Genomic DNA, 25,415 nt, shown 5'->3' on the forward strand with positions numbered 1-25,415 from the left:
CATGTAACTCATTCTTCCTGGATGTAGGATAAGAAATCAGGACCCACTCAATGGCACAGTTAAAAGAGGCATAAGCCGGGTGCGGTGGCTCACGCCTGTAATCCCCCCACTCTGGGAGGCCGAGACGGGCAGATCACGAGGTCAGGATATCAAGACCATCCTGGCTAACACAGTGAAACCCCATCTCTACTAAAAATACAAAAAATTAGCCGGGTGCGGTGGTGGGCACCTGTAGTCCCAGCTACACGGGAGGCTGAGGCAGGAGAATGGCGTGAACCCGGGAGGCAGAGCTTGCAGTAAGCAGAGATTGCGCCACTGCACTCCAGCCTGGGCGACAGAGTGAGACTCTGTCTCAGAAAAAAAAAAGAGGCATAATGTAAATAGGGCTGAGACACTCCCCTTGCTCACCAAGTTGCAAGCAACAAGAAGGAGAGAAGAGAGGAGAGAAGAGCTGCAGCCCCTTGGGGAGCCCAGATTTAGGAGCTCCCCAAGCCAGGGTTGTGACACCCTCTTTGGGGCTCTGCAGTTCCTGGTGTCTCCAAGCTTCCATGTGCCACCGTGTTCCCTGGTGCCAGCTGTGGAAGCTGCCTGTGGTATGCCTGGTCCAGCTGCAGCCTCGCAGGCAGCTGGCGCCCATGTTGGCACCTGGAGTTGCCCATCTCACTGCAGCCAGTGTATCTGGCTGTGAGCAGTGGCTGGAGCTGACGCTCAGTTGCTCACACCCCGCTTGCCGCTCTGCTTGCCCTTGGCAGGCATGGGATCCAGGCCGGTAGCGCAAGCCAAGCCGAGCACAGCCTGCCAGGTCAAGTGAGCCCAGTGGTCCTGAGCAAAACTCAAAGGCACCAGTGGCCACAGAGGCTTCCTGCTAGTGAAGAGACACCCCAAGGATCCCGTAACACAATGATCTCCAAACCTCTTTGATTATGTATTCCAACAGCAAAAAATATTTGTGTCCAGATTCAGAGTAAATGTATATTTAGTTATTTATATATACTGGTACTAATACATTATATAAGTTTAAAAATATAACCAGAAATCAATAAAAAGTAAGCTAAAGACGAAACAAGTGATATTCTTAAATGTCTTCCTAATGATTACAGCTTCAACATGTAATAGGTAATATTTCAAGGCACACATACACTTAGAGCAAGGTTCATGTTAATAATTGTAGATGTAAATCCATATTCCAAATAATGTCCTTGACAAGTTCTTTTGCCAGTTTCCAGTCATCTGATTAGATTATTACTGCTTAGATAATTATAATGTGACTGATGAAGATCCCCGCCAGGAACAATGACAATGCCAGCTCTGCCATTTTCTCATCGTTCAGTTTTGCTTATAGTGTCAATCCAAAGTTTCCCTTTGAAGTCACTTATCCATTTGGGGAAGGTGAGTTTAGTAAAAATTAAAAAATGTAATCTACCTGGAACATATTACAAAATGTTGAAAATTTTAAAAAATGGCTGAAGATGCCAAAGTGAGCCTCTCTCTACTGAGGAATCCTTGGGGTTCCTGCAGGACTCCTTCCGTATAGTACTTCACATATGGCTCAAATGAGGGCTATCATGTCATCGCTTATGTTAAATATTAGTAAAACTTGCATCGTTTCTGACTGTTTTACTTTTAAAAAGTATACATAAATGGTCTCATGTTTCCTTCCCATGCTTCAATGTATTGTTTTACACAATTCTTGGGGGGCATATAGCCAACATTGTAAACAGCTGATCTGGAGAACAAGCCAGTAAGTTTAAATTTCCATTGTCAATGTTGAATTCTCTAGGAGTGAAAGGAGGGCACTCTCTAGGGCTTTTAAATTTTTTTCTTTTCTTTTCCTTTTTGAGATAGGGTCTTTCTCTGTTGCCGGGCTGGAGGGCAGTGGTGCAATCACACCTCACTGCAGCCTTGACATCCCAGGCTCAAGTGGTCCTCCCACCTTAGTCTCCCTAGTAGCTGGGACCACATGTGTACATGACCATGCCCAGCTAACTAAAAAAAAAAAAAAATTTTTTTTTTTTGTAGAAATGGGGCTACACCTGGCTAAATAATTTTTTTTTTTTTTTTTTTTTGTAGAGATGAGGTCTCCCTATGTTGCCGTCTGGTCTCAAACTCCTGGGCTCAAGAGATCTTCCCACCTCAGTCTCCCAAAGTGCTGAGATTACAGGCATGAGCTACTGTGCCTGGCCACCACCTGGCCAAATTTTTTATTTTCTATTTCAAGAGGTGGTAAGAAGTAATGATTGATTTGAAGGCGGCAAACTCTTGACCTCAAGTGATCCACCCACCTTGGCTTCCAAAAGTGCTGGGATTACAGGCGTGAGCCACCATGCCTGGCCTATATATATTATTATCATATCTGAGAAACATACTGAACTTTCCTTCAGAAGACGTCACATATATAAGCAATCAGAGAGTTGAGAAGAAGTAGAAAAACATGTTAAGTACATCTAATCTCAAATGACTAATTTCCACAATTTCACTTCTGGGTATATACCCAAACGATCTGAAAACCAGGACTTGAACAGATATTTGTCCCCCCATGTTACAGCAGCATTACTCACAATAGGCAAAAGGTGGAAGCACCCTAAGCATCCACTGATGGATGAATGGAGAAATAAAGTGTGGTACAGTCATTCAATAGAGTATCTGCAGCTTTCAAAAAAGAAGGGAATGTTAACACATGTTTCAACATGGATGGACCTTAAAGACATCATGCTAAACAAAACAAGTCTGTCACAAAAGGACAAATACTATATGATTCCACTTATATGGGCCACCTAGGGTAGTCATATTCATACAGATAGGAAATAGAATGCAGGTTGCTAAGGGCTGGAGGGAAGGAGAAATGAGGGATTATTGTTTAAGGAATATGGAGTTTTAGTTTGAGACGATGAGAAAAGTTCTGCAGATGGATGATGGTGATGGTTACTCAATAATGTGAATGTACTGAATGCCCCAAACTGGACATTTAAAAATGGCTGAAATGATAATAAAAACGAACACAAATTTCCATTCCTAGCGAACACTCCTAAGATCCTAGCAGAACTGAGACTCCCAGAACTCCCGTAAGTGTGTTATTAGGCAGCAGAGAGGCATACACAGCTAACCAGATTATTGTCACCCCTGTGGAAGAGGCCCAGCTGAAGCTTGGATAGATCTTAACTAGAGCTATTCCAAAGCCCACTTCAACACAGACAGAATCATTCCGTTGATGTTAAAAGGCCTGAGTCCCAGAGCTACTGTGGGCTCTGAAATTAGCTGGTCTGCCATTTTTGTAATAGTTTTTACTGAAGACACAATTCAGCAGTTTCTTTCTTTCTTTTTTATTTTTCTGAGACAGAGTCTTGCTGTTGTCAGCTCACGCTGGAGTGCAAAGGCATGATCTTGGCTCACTGCAACCTCTGCCTCGTGGGTTCCAGCAATTCTCCTGCCTCAGCCTCCTGAGTAGCTGAGATTACAGGTGCCTGTCACCACGCTTGGCTAAATCTTGTATTTTTAGTAGAGATGGGGCTTCACCATGTTGGCCAGGCTAGTAACTCCTGGCCTCAGGTGATCCACCCGCCTCGGCCTCCCAAAGTGGTAGGATTCAGGTGTGAGCCACTGCGCCCGGCCAATTCAGCAGCTTCTTCATTGCCATATTTCTTGATATGCTGACATACAAGTTCACAGAGGAAGTAATTTAATGAGAGCTTGAGGTTTAACCTTAAGTTTCACTCATTGTGCCCCTGAATAAATACGACCTTACCCTATGCCTATGTTCCAAGGACATGTGGATTTTGGAAGGCTGTTAAACTTAAGAGCTCAAAATCTAATTTCAACTGCAATACAGCAAAGATCTTTTGAGATGAAATTAAACTATCAAGCAGAATGGGCAGAATAACCTAGTTATCAATAGGAAGGACAGGAGCAGGGGGAAATAAACAGAGGGCGAACTTGGGCATTTCACGGTGAGTACCACTTTCGGCAACTATTGGTAGCTAAATGAGAAAGAGAGAAATAAAATATTCTTGGGAAGAATAAGAATGAGGAAAAGAGCTTAAAAAAGAGGAAGCAGAAGAAACTACTATTTATCACGTGATCACTGTTTGTAGGCATTGTACCAGGTGTTGTGTATACATTAGTTGAGCTGATCCTCCAAACAACCTATGAGGGATTTATAATACAAATGACACCATCAGCAATGTCAAGTACCTTGTCCAAGGACAAGCCCATACTCCTCTATTGAGTTACGCTGGTGCTGAGGACTAGAATTAAGGCAGGAGTGTAACAGATGTTGAGGTTGCCTCGGTATTCCATGGGTAGGGCTGGGTCAAGGGACAGAAAGTCCAGGCACAGCATTCAAGAAAAGCACCCCTTCCCATTCATTTTGTGGGAATGGGAGCTGGTGGGAGGAGTTTCCGGCCGCTGGTGGTGCTTGTGGCAGCCATCTGTCTGTCAGTGACCCATGCTCCGCTTCCTGGAGAGAGGCAGATACAGCAGCATATGCAAAACTCTTTTGTGGGGGTGTTTCTCTAGCACACTTCCAAGATTTCTGTGAAAAGCTAAAAGGCTGCTGGCTTGAACAAATGCGTTAATTGGACTTGTGGTACCATTAAACAAGTAATACGATGGTAGATTTTTAGTCACAGTCCCTCTTTTAGAAGCAGACGTGACCAGCATCTCCTGTCTCTGGGTAAAGTTTGAGCAAATATTTTTCATCGTAAAGCCAATCCTAAAGGGCAGCCCTTATTATTAATGTATGAAGACAGACTACAATGCTATTTCTGTTTGATGCTTACAACAATAACCCATAAATCTTAAAATGAATATTTTGGTGAGATTCTCTAACACAATCTTTTTCAGCATTCTGATGTCACTATTGAAAGACTGTACCCATAAAAGGTCAAAATCTTATCATCAAACTTCTTGAATGAAGTTCTATACTTCCCTGAAAATTGGGAGAGACTCTTGGACAGAGAAGCAGGCCCTGAGGCCTAAGGAGAGAGTTCCCAGCGACAGAAGATGTGTGGCTGTCTTCTTGGGGTCCAAAGCTTGGGTAAAGCATACAGATCTTTTAAAATCCTTTCAGAACCACAGGGAGTAGAATTTTTTCAGGCTCTAAAACAGTTAAAAATTTCAATAATGAGCTATACATAGAAAGATGTTGTTTGAAGTGGCATGTATCCCTCGGGTGTCAGGCTAATGACTTTATCATTTTCCTTTCAGGAAGTTTCTCATATAAAGACGGTCTATATTTACTGAAAGATCTACTTATATCGTTTATCACCACCTTTTGGAGGTTCTATAATATAATAATTCTGATAATACTCTCCTCGCCTTGTCTTCTAACTACATCAGGCTTCATAATACCTCATCTTTGCCATACACTGTGTGTTTTAGCAGAATGGGGGAATCCAAAGAGATAGAGAATACACATGTATTAGAAAATAAAAAGAATAAAACAGGGAAGACCCCCAGTTGCAATTAAAATGCAATAGGCCTTACTGCACATCCCAATGCTAGTTAATACAGACATTTCCAATAAGTTTAATCTTTTAAGTGGTGATTGCTAGAAAAAAAAAAAAGAAATCAAGTTTGCGTTTCTTAAAAGACAAGAGAGACGAAAATGACTTGTCATATCTGGCTGGTTTGGAAATATAAAATCCAATTCTGAAGAAGCAGAGATAAGAAAAGTGTGGTGGAAGTGCCATCAGCTTAGCAAACACTAAATAATGAACAATGCAGAGACTGTCCGGCATGATAAAATACTCTATTAGAGGGACTGTTTTTAAATTAGTGATAATTGTGGCACATCCACAGTGAAAGGTTATTGAATTTTTATCTGTAGCAAGAAGCTTTTGACAGACTTGCTGAAAAGTCACCTACAAATAGTACCTTCTTTAGATGAATTTGACCAAAGGGGTTTTCCAGCATGTAACATCTTTCTGACATTTACAGGATTTTTGCTTCCTTGAAGAATCTGATCAGATATTCTTGGCTTCTATAAAGACACTTAGGTTTTTCATCAGTCTTACTGAAAAGTCCTCATTACTCTTCCTTTCATAAAAATTGGATTAAGACGTTGGTTAAGAACTCTAGTCAAATCCACCTAGGATTCAACAACCAGAGCTCAAAGATGTTAGTACACAGAATTAACTGCTATTAATAAGGAACACTATGCCTTAGAGACCTATACCTGACCTACCTCTGTACCCATATGAAGAAGCAAATCTTTTATTGTATAATTTACAATATTTAATATAAATCACAGTATTGAATTTAAGATAATAAGACAACCTCTCCCTGAATGCATGATTACCAAATTTGGTTCCAAAATAGGTCCTTTGGGGGCAGGAGGTACAGCTTTTACATCTCAGCTTCTGAAAGAGACTAAAATAATGTCAAGCTCACTTTTCCCCACTCCTTCTTTTAAAGTGTATTATTCAATACCCATTTATACTAAATGTTTTATTCAATACCATTTATACTAGGCACACAGCATTGCATTCGCCTTGCTGCTGTGGCTTTGGGAGATGGCTGAACAACAGCATTGCCTCCGTGGGGAAACAAAGGCACACTGGTTTGGTGTGCTTGTAGCTCTGTCACTCATAACTTATAATAGGTGATTATATTGTTTTTCCAGACACTCTGGTCTGCACTCTGAGAACAGACAGATGTGGTCTAGATTTTTGTCACTGACTGATTTTGACGTTGGGCAACTGCCAAACTTTTGCATTTCATGATCATGCCTTGTAAAACTGAGAATATAAAGGCTGGTTTGTCAACTACAGCTTGAGGCAGGGATAAGAGATTAAGAATGAGTGGTTATAAAGGTCCCTGAAAGTCTGAAACGTAATCTAAAAGTTGAATCCATGATCATTACCGTAGTATCCTTTGGGGCCATTACACGCATACGATTCGCACATCCTGCCCCTTTGCTACATTTTCCTGGGCTGTCTGGAAAAAGTCTTTATGCACTATTGATTAATAAGGAAGCTTTTTGAAAAAAAGCACGTCCAGTTCACATTTAGAACATTTTTCTAAATTCAGTCCCACGAGGTAATGGAGAATTCTTCCACGTCACTTCAGGCCAGCCCTTCCATCTTCTTTCTGATTTCCCTGTCAGGATTTGTCTCCCCTCACCCACTGCATTTTGTAGGAGATCTAAACTTAGTTTCAAGGGTGAAGAATGGAAAGACACACTCTTTCTCTGGTGAGGAGTTCATTAAGCCATGATTTCACACGGGTTCCTGGGCTTATCTCAGGTTTTAAAGCAACCAAGTGTCTAAGGGTTTTTCTAGATAAGAGGCCAGATTGAATAGCACAATCAGCGCCTTCAGGTACAATCTTCCACTGCTCCTCATTGGAACGCATGGTTCTGCTCGGCAACCACATCAGTCCCCTCAGATGTCTTGTTCAAGTCACTCTGCTGCAGCAGCCGCTCCTCCTCTCTGCTGTGCGGGGTGTCGGCTCAGGCTCTGGCGACTCTGCATTTCCACCATCTTCTCTGGCTCTGCAATTTCAGCATGCCATTTTAGAGCCTTCTCTTGCTTTCGAACTCCTTCTGTCTCTCCTCTTTCCCAGAGATTTTTTTTCATTTATGTTTCTTCTGGTTGTTTCCATTTTATAGTTTTGCTTGAAGATACAATCATTCAGCTGGCAGCTCCCAGCCACCAAACTTAAGCATCCATGATATTATCATATTTTAATAAAATATTTCCCTTATGGATACAAATGTTGGTATTTCCAAAGAAACAGCCACATAATTTTTTATGGGCAAGTACTTAGAACTCCATAATGACATTGAAACGCCCACAGCACTAGCCTTCTGTAGCTCCACAGTTGATAATCACCTCCTTACGGAGGGAGGTGGGGTACTGGTTTCTAATCCGCACAGGACAGTGAACTCTACTAACGACCAGCTGATTGACAGAAGGGAATTGTGGTTGGATTTGGCATGTTTTTCAATATAGCTGAGCCTTGTTTTCACAGTTTTGAAGAACAAAAGATGCCTTTTTCAAATTCAACCCTGGCTTCTCAGATGAGCACTAGTAGGCCCTCAGATGCAGGCCCACTCTCAGACACACTTCCATGACCTCAGAAACACTTTGGGAGTTCTGGTGAGTGAGAGCCATGATTTACTGGAAATGATTTAGGAGCATACATAGTAACAGTTTTGAAAGCAATCATACAACTTGAGAGAAAAAAGAAGCCTGAAGGAGCAGGAGGAAGGGGAAGACCCAGGACAGCGAATGAGAGCTCCAGGGATAAGATTTACGTTAGGAAGCCCAGAAACCCCATAGTGAGCCTCACTGTGTATCAGACACTGCTGAGAACTTCAAGTTCATCAGATCATTTAATAGTTAGAGCAATCCAACGAGTATGCATCATTATTTCAATTTAACAGGTGAGAAGACCTATTTAGGTCAGACAGGCTAGTTTCCCCGGTTATATACTAGCTTGCCTGATTTGTCCTTAAGTGTGTCAGACTTCAAAGTGAAATATGTGCTCTATGTCTCCTAGACTAAGGGAGAAGAATTACAAAGATTCTATGAATTAAAAGGAGAATTTCATGAATTGTGAGGAGAGTCAAAAGTAACCATGATTGGGGAGCCGAGGGAAGACATTCAAGACACTCAATCACAGGAGAGGGAAAACAAGAGAGAAGAGATGTTTTACAAAGGGGGTAACCCTTGTGTATCAGCAATTTAAAATGTGCTCAAAACCAAGAAACACGGGGAACCCCACTGGGGTCACTCTGAAGCTTGCATGATAAACAGAAGGAGACAGAGAGGTCTAGATGGTATTCCTTAGAAAATAAAAAAATAAGCAGCATCTCCATTCCTAGTAACAACGTGGGTTTCAGAAGAGGGCTAAGAAGAATCAGGTGAACACGCTAAGCACAGGGGCTTTCCACACACTTCTTTCTTCATTATGATAAGTTTCAATGAGTTTGTGAATATAAACAGAGTACAATTAAGACTGACAACGAACAAAACTGGATCATCATACAATTATCAGTTGGTGCTTTTGTACCTACAAAAGATTAGTTGAGACATCGAGCACAACATGGAAATATATTTGGACATTATTTTTAAAAGTGAGAAAGGCTCACACAGAAGTACAAGTAATGTTAATTAGATAAGGTCAAAATATATTTAGAGTCAGGCAGGGGGTGGGAAGCTCATGAACAAAATATAATACCAATGGTAAATTAATTTTCTTAGTCAATAGCATCATCATGAAATCAACCAACTGGCAATGAATTTGGAAAGTATCATCAATCAAATAAGAACAACAGAAATGAAGCCACAATATGAGAGTCAGCTTAGGAAAATGACAATTACTAAGGCTGAAAAACGATGAAGGGTGTGGAAAGTCTAACCACAGAAAGGTGATTAGAGAAACTAAACATGTACGGTGGGCTGAGGAGGAGCTGTCTGATAACAGTCAACAAATATTTGAACCTTGTAAATACTGAGGCGGGAGAGGAATTACCATGCATAGAGTTCTAATTAAAAAGAATCAGATGAAATTATGACAAGGAAAACTCTGGCTTAGTGGTTTGACAAACGCAAACCTGAAACATGACAGATTCCCATGAGATCTTGGGTAGGGAAATTCTTATTCTCATTTGTGCCAAGGCAGAAAAACAAACAGCTGGGTGATTTGCATTTTATTTTTCATTTACTATTAAGGCACAAAGAGTCCATGATAGTGAGCTCTAGCATGAGAAAATTCACATTCCATCTCATAGAAAATATTAAATCACCACAGGGAATGCATAAAAACATGCCGGAATACTGCACAACTGTGCACTTGGGGGATGGGGGTGGACCAACACCTAGGCCTTTTCCATTTATTTTCAATGATATAATTTCAATGACATATCTACATTCATTCCATTGGTTTGGCAATTGCAGCCTTTTGTGTTGAGAGACACAGATTCCTTATGCCCTTCTCATTTAGCTGGCTTGAAAAGTGTAAAAGGAACATTTTTGTTTTTAATCAGATTTGGGTGACAGTTTAGCTAACAACTGCTAAGCAAGGCTGTGGTCCTGACTCCGGCATGGACACGAAGTACAGTATCTCCATGCCTACTGTTCTCGTCTGTAAAATGGGACATCACGTTAATCTCAAGCTTCAGAGGATAGAAGAACTGGCAAAATAATTACAAAGCATTTCCCAAATATAGAGAGTGACAGAAATTGAAGAATCAATTTTTAGGGGCTCTAAATTGGTGGTTCTCAACCTTGGCTGTTTGTTAAAATTGCCTGGGGATATGTTAAAAAGCACAGGCATTTCTAATGAGATGAGGCTGAAAACCACTCCTTTACAACATGGGTTCTCTGCCTCTGATTTGACTGGTCTGGGGTGTAGCCTGTTGTTGCCCATGTCATACCTAGGAACAATTACATCAAAATCTCTGCATCAGTATTTTTAAAGCTCTCTAACTGATTGTAACTGATGTGCAGCTTGGTATGCGGTATCCTACTCTAAAAGGACTTCTCAGGAAGCGAGTTCCACTTGTGAATGGGTTTTGAGTCAACACTGCACATTACAGTTTAATTACAATGGGTTAAAATAAGACTTTATTTTTAGTGCAGAAATTTAGTTAAACTCTCTCAATGTCAGCATGGTTTTGTTGGAAATTAATATGGTTGTATATATTTACTAAGGGATGTTTAGCATATGTAGCAACCAAAAAGTAGCTACAGGCCTTAGTCAAGTGGCTCAGGGTATTAAAAAACAGTTCCTCCCACACAGTCTTTCAGACCCACAAGATTATAATTCATATCAACTGCATAATTGTTTAAGGTAGACAACCATTTTTCTTAGCAAGTATTCAACTCATCCAAACATTGGGCTTATAATAAGATGCTTCTATCATGTTAAAAAAATAAACAGCTGCTAGAAAGATAAGCAATTTGTAGTAGGAAAGTGGAGAGTCAATCCAAAATTCGGAAGGAACTGTCAAGAGACGACTACACAAATTGGACGCACAAAACCAATCCCAGACATCATCAGTAATAAGTTACATTGATGATATGCACCCTTGATGTGATTTCATGAGACTGGTACCTCGCCTCTGTAGTTTTCCTTTTGAAAACCCACAAGCCCAGTCTCATCAGGAAAACACACCAGATACAGCCAAACTGAAGAAGATTCTACAAATACCCAACCAGAATTCCTACAAACTCTCGAGGTCATAAAAAACAAGGAAAGTCTAGGAAACTGTCACAGTGTACATGAGCCTAAGGAGACATCATTATGTGATATATGTGATAACTGTGATATGGGAAAACTGCAGTGTATATGTGATACATCCTGGATGAGATCTTAGAACAGAAAAAGAAGATCAGGGAAAAACTAAGAAAATCTGAACTAACTATAGACTTTCATTAATAATAAAGTATCAATATTGATTCATTAGTTGCAACATATGTATCATACTAATATATTCACAATGGGGAAAACTGGATGAGAGACATAAGGAGATTATCTGTAATATCTTTGCAACTTAATCTAAAAATATTATACAACAAATTTTTACCGTAAATCAATCCCAGGAGCCCCACAATGGATATATTGACATTATGCCATAAATTGGGGTGTGTTATAAAATTGTAGCTAGAATCTTTGAGAATTGTGAGAAAAGCACAATGACTGGAAAAGGGTCAGTATAGCAGTAGCCAAGCCTGAAACAGGCGGAAAGGGAAACTATGGTTATTTTATATTGGTTGACTTGAACATTTCTAAAAATCACGAAATGAATCAAATAATCAAACAACCAAATTGCAAAATAAGTCATCTGATAGTATGCAAATTTGCCAATAATATGAAAGTAAGTTCCCACAATAGTGGAACATCTGCCCTGAGCCTGATGGTGCTGGAAGAAATAAACTATTCTAAACAAATTATATAAATATAGCATCAGTCAGTGTCACCTGGAAGTTGTTTCATGGACAAAAAGCCCTGTGAGATACGCTGGGAGAAAAGAATTCCAATGAAAAGTAAGTTTAAGAAACATTCCACTGCTGTAATTATCTGGTTAATATAGTAAAGATTTTAGAGGTTTTCTGGTATTGAATTATATTTAATGTACTTTAATATTTTCCCAGTCTATTTGATCACAAAACCTTTTCCCTTTTAGCATTAGTTAACATCAATAGGAGAAATTTTGATAATGCAGAGCCAAAAACATCAACCTTCATCAGAAGAGTACATGTGATCTGAGGCTGGACAATTAAAGTAGTTCACCATGTTTTGATAGAACTAGGTAGGCATTTCAAGTATCTTTCAAAGCCTAAGTATATGGACTGGAATTATTTTTAACCTTTATTAATGACCTCGGTGATGATCTACAGCATTGGCCAACAGAACTTTCTGTGATGATGAAAATGTTCTATACCTACACTGTCCAATATAACAGCCACTGAGCATTTGAGACGTGGCTAGTATGACAGAGGAACTACATTTTTAATTTTAATTAATTTAAATTTAAATAGCCACACAAGGCTAGTGGCTACTGTGTAGGACAAAGCAATATCTAGAATATATTACATGGCATGATAACAAGACAGATGGAGTTTCTAACTTAGAAAACATGTGCAAAACAAAAATAGAGAGTGGCAAATTAGAGAAATGTTTTATTGCAACTAAGATGAAATTTAAGAGGGGTTTGTACAATAATTCCACGTATTTAGGTGTAGAAATTCTGTTTAGGTACAAGAAAATGATCAGAAATGATCACAAGTTACTTGTAAGCATTAAAGTGCTTCCATTAAAATAAAATATGTCCACACTGCTGGAGTGGTTTAATAGGAATATGGCATGAAAGGTCCCATTGGTGGCTCTAACTGACGTAGTAGAAAGAAAATTAAACTGGGAATTTGAAGACCTGCTCCATCTCAGTTTGGCACAGACAGGTGATATAACCACTCTGAGACCTTAATTTGCTCATGTGCAAAATGACTGAGTTAGACCAGATGATTTGTAAGATGCCTAACAATAATTTACCTTTAAGAAAGAAGTATATAAATAATTGTATAACAATACTGCAATTCACAAACCAATTCTGGTAACCAAAATTATTTTTTTGCCCGAAAAATTAGAAGAATGTTTAACTTTGTGGTTGCTCAGACTGAAAAAGACTAGGGCATGGTTTTTCTTACTCTTATTATTCATGTATGTGGGCTTAGCAAGAACTTCGGCAACGGGAACTCAGAGAGCTGGAGTGGGTAAGCCTGGTGTCAAAGATCCTACTCTAAGCCCCACATTCACAAAAGCCAACAGCCAAATCATCGTCCAAGAGACTGAACTTGCGCCTGATCGGGGCTCCTAATCCTACTAGATTTGGGTGTCCTTGACTCACAGACTGGAATTGTCACAGGCCCAAAAATCTTTAAAATCCAGTGAAAGGGAAGTACAAGGCCACGGAAATGTTTTTGGAAGCATTACAATATTTTATAGAGAAAACAGTTGTTAATAGTCATCATTTAATTTCTGAAGAGAGTATAAAAGAAGAATGAGGTTTAGACTGAAGCACAGGGGTTTCACTTAAAAAAAAAAAAAATGACTTCCTAGATGGTAAGGAGCAGAATATATAATCAAGGAGGTTGTAGAATCTCTAATCCCAGAGATTTTTACAGAATTCAAGATAGAGAGAAGGGCCTCCCTAAGGAAGCCATGGAGACAAAATAAGCCCTTGAGCCTCCTTCAAATTCTGTGTAGTCTATTTTTAAAAACAATCCATCTTTAAAACAAAAGGATAAGATGCAAAAGAAAATCACTAATGTTAAACTGAAAAATAGTCTAACAATTTTTATGTAGGTCATATTTTGTTCTGAGAATTTTCTTAATGATAACAATTTCGGAGTCTTTATTTAGGGATCTTACAAACAGCAAGCATTACAAAAAGCCAGCATTATTTGTGCCTTTATTACAAGGTTGAAATTGTGATTAATGCAGGAAAATAAGTAGAAACTTACATCCTGAATGCTCAAGGCTAAATATGCTCCTGTTCACCTTCCTTGCACTGAAAGCACATCTGTTAAAGCAGGTCCTGAATGTAAGGGTCTTCTAGGGGTAGGGATGGGAGGCTGAGACTGAGGTGGGGTGTGCGGGAAAAAGAGAGAGAGAGAGAGAGAGCAGGTGTGTAAGCATGCCTGGGACCTGATGATATTTGGAGAACCTCTGGATCCAGCCACTCTTAAAGTCCTTTGATTTATCAGTTGTATGAGTCAATGCATTCTTTTTCCTTCAATTAAGTCTGTGACTTTCAACTGAAAGAATCTTAAGTAGAACCAGTGTCGGAAAGACTGAGGGGAGAATACCAGAGAAGATGGAACAGGGCAAATGTGTGGTAGGGCAAATAAAAGAGTTGGACCTTTGGTGTGGTCAGGAGTTAGATACAACCAGGAGACCCTTTCATGTCTAAAGGAGTTAGAGAAACATTTAGGCAAATACGAAAAGAAATGAAAAAATTACCTTAGAAAAAAAGTAATCAGTTTTAACCTGCTGAACAATGTATATAGCCAGCCATGCTCCGCCATTAAAATGTGGAATTTTTTTCTCTACTTTCTTCTAAATGTAATACCTGACATGAAATGTTCAGGTGGATGAGAATCCTACTGTCCTATCTGAAGAGATATTCTACTATGAAAATAATTTTCGGCTGGGCGCGGTGGCTCATGCCTGTAATCCCAGCACTTTGGGAGGCTGAGGTTGGCGGATCACGAGGTCAGGAGTTCGAGACCAGCCTGGCTAACATAGTGAAACCCCGCCTCTATTAAAAATACAAAAAATTAGCTGGGTGTGGTGGCGCACGCCTGTAATCCCAGCTACTCGGGAGGCTGAGGCAGGAGAATCGCTTGAACCTGGGAGGCAGAGCTTGCAGTGAGTGGAGATCGCACCACTGCATGAATCCGTCTCAAAAAAAAAAAGAAAAAAAGAAAGAAAATAATTTTCTGCAAACTTTTTCCACCCTATCACAGTAATAGCTTCTTAAGCTTAATAAAACATGGCCTTTACCATACCAAATAGTTAACAGAACAGGGAACAAGAAATAAACCGAACATCTTCTTGTCTTGATTTCTTCCCACGCTGCTGAGCATTGTCCTCAAGTTCTCTAGTCTCCAGACTTGGAAAAACTTTCGTTGCAGTAATCATTTGGTTCACTTTTCGAAAAAAAAAAATATTAAAAAGCATCCCCTTGTTCCCCTTCTAGAGTCACACTGACATAGGGCAATCAAAGTTAGTCATTATCAGAGAATCCTCTGCTTTGTTCAAATTATAAACATCAATGGGCATCTCTCCTGGGAATTCAAAGAGCACGTAAGTGGGGGTGAGCCAGGCTTGCTGTTAGCAGGATAAACCAGGCTTGCTTGATGCTTTGTTTTAGCAAAGACACCATAAGTAGTGATTATAGTTCACTTGGGTTTTGCACTGATCCTCAAAATGCTGACAGTTACTTAAATCACTCACTGGGTGGAATAATCACCCTGGAAGGAACTGAGAGGGTACAACTTATGTTATAAAATGGAACTGAGAACATGAGGCAAAGGATTAACAGGCGTGGTAGATGAGATCTTTGTCAGAATAACAGAGATGATTATAGGCACGAATTAGACATCAACTTTATGGGGTACTTTCAGTGACATGAACACAACAGCTAAATTGTGCAATTACAAAGTTAAGCGTAACTCAGAATGCATCTTTCTCCTTTTGAAAACAGTTGATGCCAGGTTAGCCTGTGTGAATCACTCAGTGGCTTGCTACAGAGGTTATGTACTATCTTGCTTTGTGAAGCCCTTTTAGAATGGGCAGAATAGAAATCTAGAATGCTGTGTCATTAGAAACAAGAGACTGTAGCATTAAATATTAGATGCTAATGACATACTAAATGACAGCACTCCTTCCAAACATTACTAAATAAACTACCTAAGCAGCTCTGTATTTCCAAGTCAAAGAAAACCAGGAAAAGAGGCAAGTGGCACCTTTTTTTAGAGCTGTTCATTTTGCAACTAGCAAAACTAGCAAAGAAAAATTAGTTCTTTCTGACTTTTTCTAGAGGGGAGAAGGGAGCAGAGTGGGTTTGGCAGATAAAATGGGTAATTTAAACTGCTGCTTGTAATAGAACTGCCTGATACTATGGGATTATAAACTTAAAGGGGCCTTTAAGGATACATCCGTATGTAGAATCTGATCAAAAGTAATACTGTGCCCAAGCTATCCTTAATTGGTAGACACATTTTCTATTCTTATAGATTTCTGAGAATAAACTTGTATAATTTTGTCATCAGATAAAAAGCAGTCTTTCAGAGTTGGGCATAGTGATGAATGCTTGTAGTCCCAGCTACTCGGGAGGCTGAGATGGGAGGATCACCTAAGGCCAGAAGTTCAAGACTAGCCTGGGTAATACAGCAAGACTGTCTCAAAAATAAGTAGTATTTTCAATAAAAGACATAAGAATAAAAGTATAAATATACAGTAATATTTTAAGAAGATTTCTAGTGCAGATTCTGTGATTTCCCTCCAAAGCCCAAAGATTCAGTGCCTTCTTCCCACCCCTGCATTGGCCCTTGGGATAGGCAGAGAATCAGCATGAGGCCATATAAGCAGTGAGCACTTAAGGGCCTCCTTAGACTCTGAGAGGATAAGGGAATAATTCACCCTGTGCATTTAATCCACACCTTTCCATCTCTAGGCTGGAAACAAGGCTAATCAAGTAATAATACCTTCTCAAATGACGGTGATTAAAGAAAACTCACTCTGCTGTGCACAGTGCAAATAATGTTTTCTTTCTAATAATTGTCTAATAGCCCTAATATTAAATTCAGAGGTGATTTTGCTTCCTTCTCCTTCCTGTTGTTTTTTTGCTTTTTCTATCCTGTTTCTATCTCTCCATTCATGCATCTAAATCTGCCTTTTGGGCTGGACGTGGTGGGATTACATGCTTGTAATCCCAGCACTTTGGGAGGCCAAGGTAGGTGGATCGCTTGAGCCCAGGAGTTTGAGACCAGCCTGGCCAACATGGCGAAACCCTATCTCTACTAAAAACACAAAGCCAGGTGTGGTGGTGCACACTTGTAATCCCAGCTACTCAGGAGGCTGAAGTATGAGAATCGCTTGAACCCAGAAGGCAGATGTTGCTGTGTGCTGAGATTGTGCCACTGCACTCCAGTCTGGGCGACAGAGTGAGACTGTCTCAATAAATAGATAATAAATCTGCCTTTTCCTTTATGTCTTCTTCATATCATGTTTTCTTTGTCTCTATTTCAATTGTGTTATACATACTCCTGAAGTAATGCTTTAAGTACAATTGTATAGCTATTAAAGTTTATGTGCCCTAAAGTTTTCAAATCATTTTTTTCAAATCATTTTTCTCTAAGTCATTGGTCCTTGACAGAAAAAGAGGCTCCCCCTAATTTCATGTTCTGTTCCTTAATTTCCTTGAAATCTATAATTGCTATCTCTTAGCCATCTTTTTTTCCAGAATAATTGTTGTCTTCATTGACTCTATTTTCTAGCACCTTAATCACTTCTATGACTCCAATTAAAAAATTAGCTTTATGCCAAGTAAAATGAGAATGTCAGCCGTGCACACAGCCCTGAGCTCTGAGACAGTTTCTGCCCTTGAGAAGTTGCTGTAAGCAGGAAAAAAGGTATTCCTTTCTATTCTTGAGACACAGTGGCTCAATCCTAGATGAACTGATATTTCTAAAGCTATGTTAATATCAAGCTATGTTAACATGGGCCTTTCCTGGCTTCCCACATTCCACACAGGGAAACCAAGATTAGTTCCTTTCCCAGAATCACAAAGTACGAGAAGTGCAACACAAGCAGAATTCTAACCAGGATCTTCTGACAACTTGAGACGCGCCCCGACATGGTGACCAGTTTATACTCTCATCTTTCAATGAACACATTCAGTCTATTCCTCAACTGTCCCCACAACAGCTTCCTACTAGATACTTACTCTGGGATGTAGAAAGATTGGAGAAAGCTGACTTTGTTCGACTTGCCAACCATTCCAGGCTTTCATGCATGTTGGCCAAGGCTTTGAGGTCACTGACGTCTCGAAGGATGTCTTGTGGAGGGATTAATTTATCACCCAGGTTTCCAATAAGAACTTCAGACTCCTTGCCAAAAGCTGCCCTGAAAAGCAAATTGGAAACACACTTCATATATACAGCATGGAAAAGGTGGGACCGGGCAACTGTTTCAGGCACACCTAGCACAAGGACTGACATGATCACTAGTTTACAGCATGCTCTTTTCCCTAGGTTTCACTTTGTGAGACAACTATCACATGCCGGCTTAGCATGATTCTGGTAGGGGAAAAAGTTCTTAGAAGAAGAAATAAGTGACTCCAATGATTGTGCCTTCAACAGGGACGAGCATGGGCCTGATTTATACAGTGATGGTTCCTGGGGATGGCGTCTATACTGCTCTCCTGTAGGTGTTTTCCTTGCCTCTTCTCATGCTATACAGGTTGACAAACAGCTTAGGGTGTTAAATATGTACATGGTTTAAAGTTTATTGTAGTGAAAATAAAACCACCAAGTTAATCTGACACCTAGAAAATACTGAATAATATTCAAAGGCAAAGACCCTACTCTTTAAAAGAGTAGGTTACAACTGAGATGGATGACAGGCTTCATTTATTCATTTACTAAGTTGTTCTAAAAAGGATCCAACACACATAAAGTATAACTATTAAGGCATTTAGCATTTGGAAAGAGAAACCAATTAAAAAACATCAATGCTGGGATCCTTTTACTGACTGGAAAAATATAATCGAGTGGGTTGCACGCAGAGCCCAATGTCTAAAACGTTTTGCAGGGTCAGGGAGGGGTTGAAAAATCAAGTTATAGGGGTTACAAAGGATGAAGCTGGAAGGGGCCTGAGATCACAGAGCTCAGCCACTGCGGAGATGAAGAACTGGAGGCTCCGACAGTTAACTGTTCTGCCTACATGACACGTGAGTGGCAAAGCTGGGACTCAGGCTGCCTAATTTCCACAGCTCTCTTTCCTTTTAAAAATGAAAAGGGCTAAAATTAGAAAAGATGACGGAGGGCTGGGCGCAGTGGCTCATGTCTATAATCCTAGCACTTTGGGAAGCCAAGGCAGGCAGATTACCAGAGCTCAGGAGTTCGAGACCAGCCTGGGCAACAACAGTGAAACCCCGTCTCCACTAAAATGCAAAAAATTAGCCAGGTGTGCCAGTGTGCACCTGTAGTCCCACCTACTCGGGAGGCTGAGGCAGGAGAATCGCTTGAACCCGGGAGGCAGAGGTTGCAGTGAGCTGAGATCGTGCCACTGCACTTCAGCCTGAGCAACAGAGCATGAGACTCTGTCTCCGCCCATCCCCCCTCCCCCCCCCAAAAAAGACTGCGACTGTTAGGGAAAAAAAATCGAGAAAGTTACACACAGGTGGGTAAGCAAAGCTGATGCTGGAGGAGGTTGAAATAGGCACCTGGAGAGTTTTCTGTAAGACCCAAGGCTTTTAAAATCTAACACACCTTAAGTGAGAAGAAGCAAGGGCTTAATTTAACTAGAACAAGTCAAATTAAGTTTGAGCATGCAGTGATTAATAAAAATTGTTGACACATAGTCAGAAAGATGCTTAATTGACACACAGGCGTTTAGCACCCAGCACTACAGCAGATGCCCAATGTTGAAAGAAACAACTGCTGTGAATCAAATGGTTATCTAAAATGTTTATGCTAACAAGAAGTGAGACACGACTAGCCTCCTTATTTTAGCCAAGGGTTATCTTTTCTAAAGGAAACGCCACAGTTGATGTTGAGGCAATGAAGAGCAGTGAACCCAGCACATGGAATGTGGGTGTGCACCAATCTGATCTAAGGGGTGTGGAAAAGGTCTTGGGGTGGGGCCCTGAATTCTGCATTTCTAACTGATTTCCAGGTGATGCCCAGGCTGCTTGTCTGAAAAGTGTTTTCCTTGAGTGGCAAGGGTGGGACATAGACTTCAAAGCGAGATAAACCCAGGTTTGAATACTGAATCTGCCACTTGCTTGCTGTGTGACACTCCTTAACTCCAAGCATTATTATCCAGGGGTAAAAGAACTGACCTGATATGAAGTAATGTGAGGATTAAATGCGACTTTTAAAGCTTTTCATTGGGAAAATTTCAATAATTATAAAAGTAGAAAGAAGAGTATAACAACCCCCCCATGTAACTGTCTTCCAGCTTCAACTATTAGCAACTCATGGAAGTCTTATTCCATTTATCCTTATTTACGCCTCCCCATCACCACTTTAGAAAATTTTAAAGCAAATCATTCAGCTGATGCTTTTACGTGCATAACACAGTGCAAACAGTTTTTACCTGGTAAAAACTACTATTGTTATTATTATTCTCAGGTCTGTTGAGATGGCTAGTTTATTTAGCGGGATGATGAATGAATTTAAGTAGATGAGAGTGAGCAGGAGGAAATATGTTACATATCAAGGGTGAGTTTTACAAATACCAACCGCAGCGTCTTACAGTCCCTACTTTCATCAGAATTTTCAAGATGTTAATTATTGTGACAGAAGCCATTAGCTGCCTACCCAGTATCCATTATCCCATGTGTTCTTGGTAAAAGTACCCTGATGTTGTTGGGGTCAGCAATGTGCCCAACTTAAGGTGAAACAAAACAAAAAAACCCCAGTAAATTTTTCTGCCCTTCTTGCAGATGCGGTGGCCAGTGAGATGTAAACTGAAATCGGTAGATGGGCTTCAAGGAAGCTCTCTTAAGCAATCTTAGTTAGCAGAGACCTCTTTTGCCTTCTCTCTTTCTGGAATGAAGCCATGGCAACTGGGGCTGCAGCAGCTCTTCTCAAACATCAGGTGACCTTGAGTATGGAAGCCAGCGCTGAGCATAATGGAGCCCAAAGACAGTGGGGCAATGGCGCACTGATGCCCTCATGGAGCACCAGTGCAGTCCCAGACAATAAAAATGCTTTTGAGCTTCATGTCATAGCACAGAAAAATGAAACCCTACTTGTTTAAGCCACTGCTATTTCAAGTTTCTGTTAGTAGCTGCTAAATGCAATTTCTAGCTGACTCATTTATCTAATTAGCGTACGAGATGTCATCCCAAGGAAGCTTTCTCTGAATTTGGATAGCTCTAAAATCCACTTACTAGGAAAAGCAAAACAATGTCTCCTCCGTGATTCGAGCCCAGAAGACATTTATAGTATTTCCCCTGGCTGTCACTCAGTCAGGTTGTAAATATTTACTTTTCTTAATCTGCCCTTATATATCAACTCTTGGAGCCCCTTAATCATCTGTGATAGATATAACACAAAAAATGCCTCTGAGCTGGGTGGTGAAAAAGCAACAGGGGGGGCAAATGGCTTTGAAAACCAGGCTTGGAGCTATTTTTATGCATATTAGTTGTAGCCCTAGGTGGAATGTGACAATCAAGACAAATGTATTTATGTAAGAAGTCTAATCTGCTTGAGTGGGGATCTTGGGCCCTGGGCATGTTTGCCTGTGCTGCCAGGGCTTGATGCCTATCCCATTTCCCTCTGGCTCACTGAGATTTGCTTAACCTCCTCAGACAGAAGAGCAATAGACTGAGAAAAATACAAACTGCCTCATGTTGAATACATAGCAGACATCTCATTTGACAGGAATCCATAATCAGCCCCTAACAACCTGAAAAGAGCACAGAAACCATGACACAGAGAATCAGTGATTGACAGCTATAACCATTTCACACAAAAAATCATTCCTTCGAGGATTTGTGTGTGTCAAAGAGCTTGGTGGAAGATTTTTATGTGTTAGAATAACCTTAAAGGGATGGCTTTAGCTGTCCGACTACAGATTTTTTTCCCAAACCCTCTGATTTATTAAATTATCATCTATCTATACTATGGAAAACCATGAATTCATTAGGAATTATGTATACAAAAAACTTGATAACATGGAAAACTGGTATAGCTTACTTTTCATTATGATATGCAGTGGTGTAAAATAAATTTATACAACTGTAGGTACTGTATGATATTAAGAAAATAAACAAATACATGAACCGAGAAAAGGTTGGATGTCTATATGCCAAAATGTTAACTGCAGAAACGTATCATGCTTTTCTATACCATCCATATGTTCTCCAGAAAAACAAGTTCACGCTTTAGTGAAGAGAAAAATGGAACATCTCACCACATATGAGAGAACTTTCAAATGGGCACGTCAGGCAGGAATCCCAGCACATAAAACTGGAGGACACGGGTATTAGCTACTTGTGCCAAGGTGGGAGGCAGTGGGCCCACTGGCCTGAAGCTGGTCTGGACTGGTGGCTCCAGGCTTGCGGAAGACACAGTCACTTGTCCCCTGCAGAAGACCTCACAGCCAGAATGGCTGCTGCCTGGCAACTGGATAGTATTATTTCCGCTTTACGTACCCTTCATCTTCTGCTTATTATGATAACACATTATTTAATGAAGACACTATGTATTTTTGAGTGAAAGCGGCAGCAAATTAACATTGTCTTCAGAAGGTGAAGTAACAGAAACTCAAAGGCAACAGGCACTTAGCAATTGCTCAAAATGATGCGACACAGCAGGAGCGGGAATCAGAACTCAAAACATGAGTGTTTGGGTACTGGATCCCATCTCAGGACTTGCCTTCCAAATCGGTTGGCCAACAGGCTCACATAGAAGCCTATGAAACTAAAGAAGAATGTTAAACCTGTTAAGTTTAATTTTTACCACACAATTATTTATAATCTTTAAAGAGCTCTGACAAGAATTCATTTAAGATAATTTTGCCAGGAGTGTTAAACCCATTTAACTTAATTTTACCACACAATTACAATCTTTAAAAAGGTCTATCTGACAAGAATTCATTTAAGGAAATTTTGCCAAAGACGCTCAAAATTGTCTCCATTTAGTCTTTAAAGAATTCTGTTATCTACTGAAAGGAAAGCGAAAAAGAAAAAAAAAATCTGCACTTTCAGCAGACCTGATGCAATTATGAACAAAACATCACAAATGGTTTCAGGGATTGGTCTGCAGACCTGTGCTGTATCTGATCACATTTACACACACACACACACACACACACACACACACACACACACACACACACACACACACTCAGGCCCATCTCTCTCTCTCTCCTGGCCATGTTCCCCAAATCTTTCATTGCCACTTTCTATTGCTGAGCCCAGACCTGAGATAACTGCCCCAAGAGCTTAGGAAATGCTGCCTGCAAAGTCAGTTCCCCTGTGATAAAGAACAGAGCAGGGGAAAGGCCAGGACAGACTCAAATGGCCAAGCCTATTGACAACAGTGGTAATTTGTTACAAGGCCGCAACATAAAACTAATACATACGGTAATGATATGGGTACATAAGAGAATGTCTTCGTTCTTGGGAAATGCAGGCTAAAGATTTCAAGAATAAAGGTCATTATGTCTGTAGCCTACTTTTGAATGGTTTGGCAAGGAAGTGTGTGTATATATTTGGAGAGAGCATAGAGTGAGTATAGCAACATGTCAGTGGTCAGGAAATCTCAGTCAGTATATGGCACATATGCATTCACTGCACTGTTAACTTTTCTGTGGGTTTACTGTTTTTCAAATTTCTAAAATAACAACAAAGAGTTAAGCTCAGGGAACAAATAAGAAGTGAGAAAAAGCATTTTTTGTTGGGCTTTTCAAAATCAGTATCTCTCCTACTCCTGTCCAAAATAGTTCCTAAGATGGCGAACTCCTGGGAATCACTTCCTACATAGATCCCTTGACAGTGCTCTTTAACTTTCTTCCCAGCGTGCCGAGTTTCTGGAAATGAAGGTTTTATACAAAATATAACATGTACGATGAGAAGTTAATGTACCAATTACAAACTTAAGCAATATTACGAAAGCAATCAGAATCCCTGCAAACTATCTCTGCCGTTTTAATTTCAGATCTGGAGAGAGAAAATTTAGAATGACAATCAGTTAGGTTTTGACATGTTCAATCCAGGAATGCATAAACGCATAGTTTCTTCTATCAGTCTATCTTTCTGTCCTTGTGTAAGTATTTTTGAGTGGTTTATGTGTTGTGTTCTTAAGGCTGAGCACAGAAAAACTATTATGCATAATTTAGCCTCTTCTAGAAGAAGCAAGGTTAGAGTTATCAAAGCTATGGCAGAGGCAAAGGTCTAGAGAGTAAATTGCACACACCATTCTGCTAAGGCGGCGTTGCCACCATGCAGGCTCCCAGTCTAAGAGAAAGACACAAACACGTCATCCTTATGGAGGCTAGATTGGTAGCAAAACACCAGGATCCAAACAGCTTCTCCAATTAGAGGCCAAGATCTTAATCACAGGTCAAGGTGTGTGATAAGTCCAAATGCATTAGTATGAGAGATTTATTATGTTTTAAAAAAACCTGTTCCTATTTGACTCAGATCTGTATAATGTGTATGAGAAGAAATTCTTTAAAATTTCTCTATAATTATACTTTTAGTTTAAGTTACAGTTTTTCTTTCCTAGCAGCATAACTGTTGTTCTTTTGCCTATATTATTAAAAATATATTCTATATATTAAATAGATAACTTTTTGATTTCTGAGTAATTTTCAATTGCCAATATAAAACTGCAGCTCAGAATCTGGGCAAACAATTAAGTTTTTGTACTCCATATTCTGAGATTCCTCCTATACTATCCTTTCTCTTATTTGAATCCATTACTTATATATCAAGTAGCACATGAATATAGACATACATTCATTCAACAAGTATTTATTGAGCCACTCCTGTGTGACTCATTTGATGCCTGTCATTAAACACTTAAATTCTAGAACAATAAAACTGGCTAGGCACTCTGGTCATTAACCTTACATCTTTGATATCAGTGTTGAATCCTGAGTTTATCTAAGAACTGGATCCTTCAAAAGCAATTACAGGCAGCTTTTGGTTGTATGATACTGTTTTTCTGGAAACCTCACTGGAAAATAGTAATTATGAAAAAATTGACCCAATTTTCTTTTAAAACAGCTTTACAATTGGAGGTTGTGTTTCTGAGACATCAAATAAATGACGAATGTTTGAAAAAAAAAAATGCCATAAATGTAAACTAGAACCCAAAGTAGTAACTAAAAATAGTACGATTATATTCAAAGTTCCACAAAATGGGTAGAAATACATTAGGTGATTACACAAGGGGTTCCAGCCTCCTCTGAAGCATAAATATCTGACTTAAAAACATAGCTTTACTGGATGTTAAATATGACCTAATAAGCTAGTTAAAACAAATAAATACACATAAACACATACACACACACAAACATCACTTAAGAAAAAAACCCAGTAAGTTGGAGACTCACAGGTTGTCGTTTACAGAGGAAGAGCTGGAGGTGCAGAGGAGGAAGGGACACACGGGGAGTTAGCGGCACAGGGGGCCAGGAACCCAAGGCTCAATCTCAGGGTTTCTCCA

At 39.9% G+C, this 25,415-nt stretch overlaps 1 protein-coding gene across 1 annotated transcript in view; it reads right to left on the reverse strand.

Annotated features, from left to right (window-relative positions):
* EXOC4 (exocyst complex component 4) overlaps window positions 1–25,415 on the reverse strand; it is an 850,866-nt gene that overhangs the window by 126,441 nt on the left and 699,010 nt on the right. Inside the window, exon 14 of the mRNA XM_010357736.2 lies at window positions 17,957–18,135. Coding sequence (XP_010356038.2) covers window positions 17,957–18,135 — 179 coding nt within the window. The remainder of the gene's footprint in view (window positions 1–17,956; window positions 18,136–25,415) is intronic.

The sequence above is a fragment of the Rhinopithecus roxellana genome, chromosome 6 (assembly GCF_007565055.1).
Source record: "Rhinopithecus roxellana isolate Shanxi Qingling chromosome 6, ASM756505v1, whole genome shotgun sequence".
Classification (NCBI taxonomy): domain Eukaryota; kingdom Metazoa; phylum Chordata; class Mammalia; order Primates; family Cercopithecidae; genus Rhinopithecus; species Rhinopithecus roxellana.